Source organism: Lycorma delicatula, chromosome 3 (genome assembly GCF_047948215.1).
Source record: "Lycorma delicatula isolate Av1 chromosome 3, ASM4794821v1, whole genome shotgun sequence".
NCBI classification, from domain to species: domain Eukaryota; kingdom Metazoa; phylum Arthropoda; class Insecta; order Hemiptera; family Fulgoridae; genus Lycorma; species Lycorma delicatula.
Window position 1 is genome coordinate 141,863,291 of NC_134457.1, and position 13,752 is coordinate 141,877,042.

At 33.0% G+C, this 13,752-nt stretch overlaps 1 protein-coding gene across 8 annotated transcripts in view; it reads left to right on the plus strand.

Annotated features, from left to right (window-relative positions):
- LOC142322063 (uncharacterized) overlaps nt 1-13,752 on the plus strand; it is a 516,135-nt gene that overhangs the window by 276,235 nt on the left and 226,148 nt on the right. For all 8 annotated transcript variants that reach the window (XM_075360702.1, XM_075360700.1, XM_075360706.1 and 5 more), the window contains one exon: nt 2,664-2,710. In XM_075360702.1, coding sequence (XP_075216817.1) covers nt 2,664-2,710 — 47 coding nt within the window. The remainder of the gene's footprint in view (nt 1-2,663; nt 2,711-13,752) is intronic.

Consider the following 13,752-nt stretch of genomic DNA (forward strand, 5'->3'; position numbering starts at 1 on the left):
TATCAGGTTTATTCCACGACAGTTTAAATACTAATATTAAGTAATTGTTTATTAGGTAAAATTTTAATTATTTTATTATGAACAAAATGACTCTTTGGTTTCTAAAATCGGACTTTAAAAAGCCGAGTTGTGGGAAATGGGAGTGTGAGTCTATGTTCAAACACTAATTTGATGATTCTATCTTCTCCAAATTTCATTTCCTTCAAAATACAACTACTTCAATCAACTGTTTTGTAAATCTTTGAAAATTTAAACAGATTAAACTATTTTTAATCTTGAGTATTTTGAATAGAGTATAACTACACACTGTTGTAATTATTATTTTTTTTACGTTGACGTTTTACGAGATATACCAGGGTCTTTCGGAAGGTTCACGGCCTGACACTGAAGTGGCGCTAGTTTGACCAAATAACTATGATATTTGTCAAGTATGATTCTTTACATGGTGTACTGCCAACTTTAAGATGGTAGCGTTTAGTGGCTTGTTTGTGGTGATCTAGTAAAGCACACAAGTTTTGAAAATCCGGAAAATGGTTAAAATTGAAGTTCGAGATGTTATTAAGTATTTTGTTTTAAAAAATTTTATCCCGATGAACATACAAAAAGAGTTATATTTAATTTTAAAGGATTCTTTCCCTTCGTTTTAGACGGTAAAGAAAATGGACTGCTGAATTAAAACGTCGTACATCAATGACAACGGTTGTACATCTATTCAAGATGATGAACGCTCGGGACGCCCAAAAACCGTCAAAATTATCAGTTTAAAATAAGCGAGCTTATTGATATTGTAAACATCTCGATAAGTGAGTGCAGTACATTTTACGCAACGTTTTGATTATGAAAAAGCTTTCCGCTAAATAGATGCTGAGTTTGTTAAGAGTTAACCAAAATCGCATTCAACTGAACATTTCCGAGGATGTTCACACTTATTTAAACGCGATAAGTTTCTTCGACGTTTTATAACATTACATGAAATATGGAATCACCATTACACGCTAGAGACCAAACAGCAATCCAACAGTGGGTGGAAACAGGTGAAAGCCCACCAAAGAAAGTGAAAACGGTTCATCTGCAGGAAAAGTCATGGCAACGGTTTTTGGGATTTTCGTGCTCATAGACTATTTGGAAAAAAGTAGAACCATTGCCGGGGAGTATTAGGCTTTACTACTGGATCGTACTTTAAGGGTACTCTTAAGGCTAAACATTAAAATGATTGGCCAAAAGTTCTATTTCGACATACTCTTGCACCACATCTCTGGTTGTTGCTGCAAAATTCCATGACTTAAGCTTCAAAGTGCTTCCAAATTTACCGAATTCCCAGAGATTATTTCCCGTTTCCAAATCTAAAAAAGTGGCTTGCTGGTCGAAAATTTGCTTCAAATGATGAGGTCAAAGCTGAGACAACTGATTGTTTTGGAGAACTGATCAAATAGCATTATTTTTGAGGATGTTAAAAAACAAGAAATTCGTTGGTTTAAAATATTAAACTGAAAGATAACTACGACAAAACAATTTTAAAATTCTGGAAATTCTTGTGTTTTTTGTCAGTCTGAGAACTTTAGAAACGGCTCTTGTATAAATGGTAAATTAATGTGCAAATCGTGAAATGATTGAAATACATTTGATAATCGAAGAAGCAAATCGATTTATTGCGGAAGGGTTCACATTTATCATAAAGCTTTTCTAGATTATAGACAGCCTTCCTGTAATATGTTCATTAAAATCTCCAGTAGTTATATAAGACTGGTACGTTTGAGTCGTGTGAAACATTTTTTAGTAGAGCGAGTCTATCTCTACACTTTTAATAGAGTCATTTAAACAAGATCGAAAAAGTTATCATGCAGCAGAACCGTTCGTTAGAAAAGTATTCGTGAATACCAAATCGTATGGATTATTCTTCGTAATCGGATGTGTATCGGTATAATACTAATTTTCCAAGCAACACTGACTTCTGTCACTGGTTAATAAGCCAGCGTTTCCATAACCGTAGGTTTAAAAATCTAATATTCTATTTACGATGAGCCATCATTTACTCAGAATGGAATAAATCATTTCCGGAAAAACTTTTTCTAGGCACAAGGGACTATACTAGATAAGTCAAGGTATAGAATCGCTTATCTGTCAGTGTATGGACAGGTATCATTTTGACAATAATGAAACTCTTAAAATCTTTGTTAATAAAAAATTGGCTAAAAAAACATTTCTTCGTGAAGTAAACAATTAACGCAACCTTCATTATAATATTTACGAATGTAAAATTTACATATTTATTTATTTATTTCTAGAGACTATTAGTTAAAAGAAAATGTGCTAAATTTAATTAAAATGACTCAATTAGTAAGATTTTTTTTAAACAAAATATGCAGCTGAGACAGATAAAAAGACATTTTTAGATATTTATGAGAGGAACTGTTTTTCTTATACTGAAGTTAGGACTCATTACTGAAATATTGAACGACTTTTTTTGTATCGTCTTCTTATTTTTATTTATCTATAATTAATGTAACAACTAAAAAAGTGTTTAAAAAAGTATTCTTTTATGTATGTTGATACATAAAAGAACACTTTTTTAAACTAAAAATTGTGATCTAGTGATATGATTAGGACTTGATTATTTATTACTGATTTTGAATTTATTAAACGGACTTTGTTTTTATTTTTAGGGACAGTACGGGTTCGCCTAAAAGAAGAAGTAGAGATGGCGTAAAAAGTGAGTAAAACATTTTAAATTTATAGCTTATTAAAATAAGCGTACATCTGAAAACAGAGAATAAATTATAAAACTATGATTAGAAATAGGTTACGGAAATGGATTACTCGCAGAACCACAACTAAAAGGAACATAAGTATAAATAAGTTATATTTTCAAAAATAGAATACATTTTGATTCATTACATCATGTGCGATCTTATTCTGTAAGTCAAACGTTTTTGTTGTTTTGTCTGCGGGATACCAAAGAGATAATTTGTTAATCGATGTATGTATCTATTTTTATCTGAACAAGCATAAATCTTGAAACTAATGGGTCTCAGAAAAGAAAATTCTTCCTCTTTTTTAGTAATATAATTTTGATTTACAAATTACGTCATGCTAGCGTATTTAATAAAGGTCTTCTACATAGAGGCTTTTTTCTTTAGTTGGTTGTTTTTAATTGTTAAAAATGTTATTTGTTGTCCAATTGTAATCTCTTAACCTTTTTGCATAGTCATCAAAACGTTTTAGTAATGTGTAAAAATTATTTTATTAACTAACTCTAACTCTTGCATGAATGTTATTCATCGGTCCATTGTCATGTGAGCAGCAGTCAAATCATTGGTTGTATTATTACCCTAGTGGTTGGAGTTAATTTCTCTCCACAACAGTTAATTTTTAATTTATATTAAACGATTTTTTTTCAAATACGATCACGTCCCCGTTATAGATAAAAATAATAATAATAGTAGTTTTAAATTGCTATAAACTTTTTTTTTATTCAATTTAACCAAAAGAGAATAATTTATTATTAGAAATATTTAATTTTATTAACAAATCAATTAATTTATTTTTATAACTATTATTTATTTCACATTTCTTTTACGAGTTCATTTACGTTCAAATTAGGTTAAAAAGAAGTAAAATTAAATGAAACTGGCGTAGTTTAATTTATTGGGGGAAAAAATAAGATTCATCATTTTTACCGTTATTTATTGTTTATTGAGCTTCAAGCTCATTGGCAAAGATATAACTTACCAGTAAGGAGTTGGGAATATAAGTTGGGAATGGAGAGCCATTGAAAAAAAAGTTTTTATTTATTTATCTTTTTCTTTGCGGTAATTATGAATTTAAACGATATATAAGTTACGTAAGATCGTATAAATTTTCAAAGCATTTTTTCTATAATACGGGTATTTAAAGTTCAAGAAATAAAAAAATTCTTATGACATTTTTTCTTTATTATAATTTTCTGTTTTAAAGTTAAACAAAATGGTATTATTTAAAGTAAAAATAAAAATAACCTGTTTCTAGTTTTCTATTTTTAATTAAAAGGTGCATTTTAATGATTTACGAGAAATTAAATTTTACATCACTTTTCAGGATAAGCCTACAAATTGATTTATAATTCGTATTTTGTTTCAAAGGAAATGTTAAAGTACTTGTGCTTCAACTGATAATTTGTTTTTACATTATATTGCCTATGGTAAATTTAAAAAATACACACATACTATTGTAGTAGTGGCTTTTTCCTTAGATTTTTCCGTCTCATTGTTATATAAATAATATAATATATGCCCTAGCTATTGAACGCACGTGCATCGTAAATAATTTGCTATGTTCATTCATGTGCAGAGAGACTGTTTCCGAATTGATTTTATAATAGGTCTATATCGTTTCCTTTACTTAAAAAATGAGATGTGCATTACATTAGCATATTTATGTATAAAGTATGAAAGTTATTATTTTTAAAGAAATAAAATAACAAATGAATAGTTTTTATTGCATTTGTACACGTCATTCCTATGTTCAAGTATTAGCATATTGTGCAACTTATTCATTTATTTATTTTCAAATAATAGTCTACCAGGTTGCAAACAGTTTCTACCTTTTATATAAACTTTTTTATGTATATTTTATTTATACGCGTGTATATGAATATATGTATATATGTATTATATATTCATACAAATATAATACACAGTTAATTAATTAAAAATAAATAGCTATTTAAAATAATTAGATCTGCCCAGTAATAATAATAATAATAATAACATTAGGGCACAATTTTATTTCTTTCGTAGCAAATGAAATACTAAAATAGATTGGAAGACGTCATTCAAAACAAATTGTGCGTTTTAATGGTTTCAACACGCAGATAGTGACTGTGTTCAAGTTAAATAAATTTGTATATCTACCACCCCCAGACATCTCAATTGATTAACTTTTTATCCATCGTATTTCCGGTTAAGATTAAATTTTCGGATCTGTTTTTTAACTTTTTAAAAGTAATAATTCTAGAATATTTTATGCGATAATTCACCGCTTATATTTATTTTGAAATAACTTTAATAATGATTATAAATTTATTTAACTATAAAACCCGTATATTTTCGTACTCTTCGTTATTTATAGTTTATCATTAATTATGAAAAATAATTATCTTAAAAAAAAGAATTTTATTAATGGATTTATAAAATTAAATATTTAATGATGTGAAAAATAAAATTTAATAGGGAAATTGTAAAGCTTGTTTTCGTTTAAATATAAAATATACTAACAATGAATAGTAAGTATAAATCCAAGTAAATACTTTACAAATCAGAATGTAGTTTAGCATTTGTTATAGATTTTATTAGAAATGTGTTAGTTGTGCTTTTCTACGGGCAAAAAATGGAGCTGCTTTAACATTTACCTAAAAGTTCAAGGAAAATCGTAGAAAAGTTTTAGGACTGCAAAGTTCAAAATTAAAAATGGAGAATGATCAGAGTTATACATTAAAATTATTGTCGAGGAACGAAGAACTTTCTACTACTATCTTCCTCACCATTGAAGAAAAAAATGTTTTTATCTATTTTTTTTTTTAACAATAATATATTATTCGAAGGTTCGATTCCCTCTATAGTCTGGAATTTATTCTTTTATATTAGGTTTCTTGTTTGAACACTTGCTTAAAACATATAATATTAGTAAAAATATGTTAAATGTGCTGAACATAGCTTTACTTTCTTTTTCCTGTTTAGTCTTTGGTAATTACCGTTCAGATAATACTTCAGAGGATGAATGCGAATGATATGTATGAGTGTAAATGAAGTATAGTCTTGTACAGTCTCAGTTCGACCATTCCTGAGATGTGTGGTTAATTGAAACCCAACCACCAAAGAAACCGATATCCACGATCTAGTATTCAAATCCGTATAAAAGTAACTGCCTTTACTAGGAGTTGAACGCTGGAACTCTCCAATAATAATAATAATAAATTTTTATTTTATTTATTTTATAAAATTATTAACTTCATGGTACTAAATATTATTTGATTTTGCAAGCGTTAAAGCCGAATAATAATAATATTAACAATTTTTATTTAAAATCAAATTCATTTTACTTAACAGCTTATTATTTTTTTTCTTTATAGTCGCATCAACAATAAAGTCACTAGCGACTTGTCAGTGTAATGTAACTGTATCGGTAAATTTGTAGTCTTGAACAAACTCAGATTGACTACTCCTGGTGATTAATTGAAACCCTACCCCAAAGAACACCGGTATCCACGATCTTGTACTCAAATCCGAATAAAAATTTATTAGGATTTGAACCTGAGAACTTCGGTTTCGAAATCAGCTGATTGCCGAGGACGACTTTACCACTAGACCAACTCGGTGGGTTAATTATATTTTATTACTTCCATTTTAAAATTTTATTCAACGTATGAGGAAAGTTTTGAAATCCTTTGACGCCTTTTTTCACTAAAAGCAACTCAGTTTTATATTAGGTATGCAAAGACACAATGGTATTTCAATTTCCTAAAAATTCGTCTTGATGAATCATTGTTGCAATCAGCAAACAACGGTTGGTGAACACTTAGTTTGAAGTGTACGCAAACACGATAAATGTTTAATAACGATAACTAGCTTAGTGTTTTATTAAGACGATTCTAAGCGAAACAGTACGGTTGGATGATATTTAAAATAAAATCAGTTTGGTTATCCATGAGTGTCATAAGATAAGACTCGCTACAAGTTTTACTCTATAGGTAAGAGAAATGCTACCATTATTATAAATGGGAGTATTAGCCGGTTGATTAGAAATGTTAAGTCTGCTTGGGAAACACTGTAACGATTTTACTCACAGTTACAGTCCATTCGATGAATGAACTGTTAATGTAAAATTCTAATTCTGTTAATACAAGTATATAAATATATTTTGTTAAATACCTTTAATATACATTTTTTAAATTATTTTCTTCAGCAAATGATATTTTTATTTACCATTAAGATCATTTACCAAATTTGTTCTCTGATTTCTCAAAAGAAGATAGTGTGATCGCGTAGATCCATATCTATTGCGTATTATTTTCATTCAATTTCCTCCCACATTATAATTCTACAATTATTTCTTCTTTCAAGTGTACTGCTAAGTTTCTGCTTTCAAGTGTATTTTACTTTTTCCTAATTCGTAACTGTATTTTAATGCAAAGCTTTGAACCTCTAATAAAATAGTTTAAAAAGATAATTTTATTATTTAATAGCTTTCTTCTTTTTTAAATAATTTCTTTACCGTTATTCGTATTACTATTATATATATTTTTCATTCTTTTACTAACCTGTTTCCAAGTTATTTGAACTGTTTTGTTTAATTGCTGTAGTTTTTTTCTTTGTACCTCCATAATTTAACTGATTTTGCATTCTCAACATCCTATGTTTAGTTGTATGAGATCACATTCTTTTGTGTAATACTAAAACCTATCAGTTAGGTAAATGATTAACCTGGTGCCATACTGCTTGTTATGTGATACTTCAGCTCCCTGGTTTGAATTCGGTTTTAGCTAACCTATAATTTATTTTGCTCTTATTTAAATTCCTGTTACACATTGATGAATTTGGCCTTTGCGATTTCAATTAATGATTATGTACTAAGACAGGTTTGTTTAAATCTGTATGAATACTGATTACCGATTTGTAATTAGGCTTAGAGTTTAGCTACTTTAAGGAAAAATATGCGTATTCTGTGCTCTTTTATACTTAAAACCATACCATATAATTCCGTTTTAATTATTGAAATAAAATTATAAGGACGCGAGGGTAGTCAATATACCAGCATAACCAGCTGTGCCAATTTGATTACGGCCAATTCAGTCAGAATGACTCTTTAATGTAATTTTAGAATTACTTTGGTGTAGTTTTAGTTTTGCAGAAGTTCTATACTAACTGAATTTATTGTTAAAGTACTACGGAACAACCTCGGTCTATACGCCCAGGCGACCTAGAGGAAGCGGTGGTAAACTAATTACCAATTTTAAAATACGGATTTACTGAGATCAATAATGTTTTAGTTATATCTACCAACAATATAAGTGAAATATAAAGTTAATTTTTACCAGTCTAAGTTTTTAGTGTATTTGTGTAAATATTCGTAATAAAAAACACGAACAATGTAGTAGTGACCCTATCCTTCTGAGAGAAAACAATTCATTATGTGAGTAGAAGGGTACACTTCTTTGTACTTTAACTGTCTTAGTGTTTCTTACAACTATGGCCTGTATAAAGGATCTGATATCCACCGGGTCTAAACAGAATTCCTTTCTTTGAAGGTGTTAATCTTCATAATATTATTAACTGTCAGGCGCAAAGTGAAACATTCGCTTGTACGGGTGAATAACAGTTTAATTTCAGAGGGCTTAGCAAACTGATATATCAGTATATTTGACTGAGTAAAGAAGATAAAAGGATGAAACTACGTCACGCCTCACTTTCCTTAATAATCCTACAATAGAATGTTTGTTATTTTTGGGAGTTTTATATTACAGCTGTGAAAAATTTATGACACGTATCAGTACCCTACGACTTTGAGTTTATGAAACTCAAAATGGATATACGTTACTCGTACTAAGGAAAATTGTACCCAGGTTGTTTAATTTCGGTAACTTATAAGATCCACTGGCCTCCGTGACGCGAGTGGTAGCGTCTCGGCCTTTCATCCGGAGGACCCGGGTTTGAATCCCGGTTAGGCATGGCATTTTCAAACACGCTACAAATCATTCATCTCATCCTCTGAAGCAAAAAAATACCTTATAAGATCCAAACTGTTACTCCGTTAACCTTTCAATTTATTAGGGAAACCCTTAATAAGTAACCGAATTTTATTAAAACCTTGCCATCCGACTAGTTGTTGGTGATTAGTAAAAAGTCAAATACATATAATAAACTAGATATAAAAACATTTCGCATTATGCTCAACACAAAAAAGTGGGGGTTTTGGAATACCCTAAACCAGTATTTTATTTTAAGTCTCATTAATCGCTTGAAAAAAAGTTATTAGTTGATACGCAATAAATGAATAGAAAAATCTTGTTTTAAGAAACCTTTGTAAATTGAATTAGAATAGCCTTTAGCCGACTGATATCAACTTCTCTTTTTTGTAGACTGTATTTACGTCGTAATGGAAGTTTATGTGAACTTAATTTGAGAATCAGAATATTTATTATAGTTCACAACAAATCGAACTGAAATTGAATTTTTATATTTTCTTTTTTTTTATCTCGTTACTTGTTTGGTTTTTATATGTTCATCCATGATTACTTCAATAAATTATTTTTACGTATATGTAACATTCAATAGATTAATAAACATATATCCAATTTTAAAGCTTTTACTTTCTTTATTCATATTACACTGGAACGAGATCAAGAGCAAGTATTATTTTCCTTGGCATAAATTTATGTGGAATCTGAAAAAAAATTCTGTTAACTACTAATATCCTGATAGAACAACACTTTTAAGATTAAACAGAACTCTGTCTTCATAAAAATAATTTTACATATCTTATTTTTTAATTTATAGTACAGTTTTGCTGTAATATAGCACACTTTATTTTAAAAGAATTTTAAAATTGTTTTTGTGCTATGATTTTTACAAGTAAAACTGTTTATACATATTTTCACGTTCTTCATTTCACTACCTAAAAATTTTAAAAAGCATATTAAATTTTTCTCGCTATTTTATATTTCTCTGTAACAGTAAATAGATATTTTTATTTATCTGTTAAAAAAGAGCCGTTTTTATTTTACAAATCCTTGATAAAGTTAGCATTAAACAATGATCGGTTATAAACTGGAATGCTTTTAATGTTTCAATCTTAAAAACAAGTACACCCAAGCCCAGTACATCCAAATAAATTCCTAAAAAAAACCTGCTGTATGTTTTACCTTCGATTTTTACTTTTTTTTTTTACATTACATACATACATTTTTTTCATTACATACATATTTATTGGAAATTCTATATTAAATTCCTATGAAATAATAATAGGTTTAATTAAATTTGTATTAAAAGAGAAAATAATTTCTTTTTATCGAAAAAGGACTTATGTCATCTTTCGTGTTTAACCTTTCTTATTTTTCAAATCTATGTTTGTATTGTTTTGTTTAAAATTCTTTCCTAAATATTATTTAAAATTGTTGTATCTTAGTTTCCCAAATTATTATTCTTTCTTTTAATATTTCAATAAAAATAAAATTATCTATTTAGTGCTGTTTTTACAAACTAACAGATAATCTAACGCAGTTAAGGCAAAAATTTAAAAAGAACTTTTTTTTACATAAAAGGTAATAAAACAGGACCTCAAAATTTAAAAAATGACACACACTTCAATTGAACTTCACTAAGTTATGTTATATCTTTCAAAAGATGAAATAAGCTTTTTTTGTTATGAAAGTAGTAAATAAATAACCACACATTATTGGTTGGCGGTATTCTCAAGACTTTATAAATGGTTACAAGAAGAATAATAGTTTGTATGCGTACAAATATTAAATTATATTTTTAATGTTTTTAAAACGGTGAATTTAACGTTTTAATTTTGGCAAGTAACTAATAACAATTATAAGATAACAAAATTTTGATATTTTATTCATTAAAATATAAATTTCTTTAATTTTTAAATTAAATTTATAATATGCAGTAATTTATTTATTTTGCGTTTTTTTCATTACCGCATTTCTATAAAACGTTTTTAGGTTATCAGTTGAATTTATTTTAATGAGTTTTCATATAGACATAATTGGTCTCAGTTATTGGAAGTATTAGCTTCTGAAAGATAATACTTATTAATTTCTTATTCTTATTAGTTTCTGGAAGTATTTAGGAACATTTTAAAATACATATTATATTTTTCTTGGTATTTAAAGTTTTTCTGTTACTGTAAATAAATTTTTGTATTTTTAGTATACATAAGAGTTACAGACAGAGCCCTGGGGCACCACACGCGTAGCCCGGAACCACTGTTAGTTATCCCCCCAGCCTATCTATAAGTCGCTGATCGTAGAGTTGATACTGTACTGTCCTCCTCAGGTAACCACTAACGTCCAACCTCCTCAACGGCTGGAACTCCCAGTTGAGGGAGTTGAATGCGTTCCGCACATCGAGAAATATTTCGATTGGTATAAGCCTGGTCCTCCAGGTACCGGCCACCGCCTTGTCAACTAACTCCATTACTGCGTTGACAGCATCAATCGTGGATCTTACAGACCGAAAGCCAAACTGTCGATCGTGGAGACTTCCGCCACGGTCAATCTCTTCCCCGGAGGGGAAGCGATTGATCGTGGCGATCTTACGTCGATCATCCGCTCCAATAACTTTGTAATGTTGTTCACCAGACATATAGGCCTGTACGAGGACGGAGACTGCTCAGTGTTGGGTTTCTTGATTAAGGCCAGCCGTGATATTTTCCAGGCCTTCGGGATGGATCTTCGACTCAAAACACCATTTAGCACCCGAAGAACCTCTGTTGGCGCCTCCTCCACCAAGATTTGGATCACCTCGACCGTTATTCCACCTGGACCCGGGTTCTTGTGCAGTTTAATCCGCCTGCAGGGCCGAATAAGCTCTTCAATTCTGAAAGGCGGGATGTGATCAGCCACAATCTCCTCCCTAGGCTGAGCTTCTCCGGGCGGGAAGAGTACCCTACTAACACTAGCCCGCACTGGCTCTTCTGTTAGCACGGGCAATGATCTACCGAACCGCTCAGTAACAATTTGGAACCCCTCTTCCCCACGGGTCCTCGTCAATCTGCTCGCACAGCTTCCTCCAGCACTGTTTCTTAGCTCGTTTTATCGTCGACACGAGGGCCGCTTTCGCCGCCAGGTACTCTTGGTGCAGTCCTTCCATGTTTGCGGAGTTTCTACCTCTGGAACGCTGGTAGGCCTCCTCCTGGCCCAGGACCGTTTGCATAGCTCTTCCAACTCCGAGCTCCACTAATAAACGTGTTTCCGTCACGGTCGCATTATGTCACTCGAGAGAGTCTACAATCATCAGCCACAACCTCCATCATGCCCTCCGGGGAATTGATTCCGACAAGACACCGTCCAGTCACCTGTGAGAACGCTACACATCCCGTCCTGGATGTGGCCAACCTCTCTGGAGGGTCAATTCTGTGCCTTGCCCGGGAATCAAATCTGATTATCAAATGATCTGACAGGCTCTTCTCCTGCAGTATCCTCCAGTTGCAGTACTCAGCGATATGCTTCTCGGTGACAAATGCCAGATCAATAGTTGAACGCGACTCCCTCCGCATAAAAGTACCTCCATCTCGTCTGTTGCGTCTGTTGTATTAACGGTACCGTTCACTAAGGTGAAGTCCTCGTATCGTCGTTGTTGTGCCGGCAAATTCGGGAGACTTTGCGTTACAGTCCCTCGCTACTAGCATAAGTCGACCTTTGCACCTGGCGACTTCCTCCCCCAAACTGTCCAGAAATTCTACAAAATCGTCAATCCCGGTGTTGGGTAAATGGTAGCTTGGTGGTGTTCAGCACCACCAAGATAGCGAGGTCAGCCCAAACAAAGCTGCTTCCTTCTCCATAGCCGACAATTGGTACACTGGATAAGGGGAGAGCAATGGCAACCTTGGATGTCCGGTCCACCATCCACCGAGGTCCCCTCACCACCACCACCTCGTTGGGTTCTGATATCATAACTATATCCACTGCCTGTTTCTGGGCCGCCTCTCAGCATAGGTCCGTAGCCTGCCTACTTCGGTTGGAGTTAAATTGTAGGAACCTCATTTTGTAGTCGGACACCCCGTAGCTCGGTGGCCTTCCGTACCACACAGAGCGCATTCTTTTGCTCCTTCACAATGCTCCCGTCTGCGCCCCGGCCGTCCACAGTTGAAACACAGATTCGTTTTATCCGGACCCAAGCACTGTAACACTACGTGTCCCACTCCCCAACACCTGAAACATCTGTCCTCAACTTCTCTGATACAGGCGCGGCAGTGGACCCACCCTATCTTAATTCGTTTGTCCGTCAACCTCTTCACCACACGTTGGCTTGTGATAACTGTGGCGTTTTTAGTTTGGCCATATGCCGGGCGCACCGAAGTGATCTTAAAAACCTCTGCATCTCCTACTATTATCGCCAATGCAGACTGTATTTCTTGGTCGGAGGTCTTGAGCTCGATGTCCTGTACGTGGACAACCACCCTTCTACCACCCCTTGATTTATAATCAACTTGGAGGTCGGTCGCTTTACTCTGTAGAGTGCTCTTCAACTCCTCCGCCTTCTGCGCTCCTTTGACTCTGTTACACAGTTCCTCGTTAACTCCTTTCCTTATTGACAAAACCTCACCGGCCTCCTCCTGCGATACAGTCTCCTTCATCGTTCGTAACAAGGTGGCGTAGGTCTTCCCGGCCGCTTTCACCAACTGCTAAGTGGACCTCGCAATCCCCGGTGCCGTAGTTCGTTTGGCACCCGTGGCCTTGGGGGGGGGGGGGGGGAAGGACTGGACCCTGACCTGGTCTCATGTCGTTCCAAACACATATAAGGCTAGCCGTTGAACACACTGTCCAGTTCTGCCCCCCGGCGGTAGAAAAACCGGCGTTGGCGACTCATGGTGGATCTTCCTCAAGGACTGTAGAATAACCCGTGTTCAGGTCCCTTGCGGACGAGTCAAAATACAGACAGAATTTCCTATATCTTGGCGGCTCATCATCTCGCCATAGGATCTTTATGTTCTCTTCCACAACGTCACTTGGTCGAATTCCATTCTGCAACCTCGAAGAACCACACC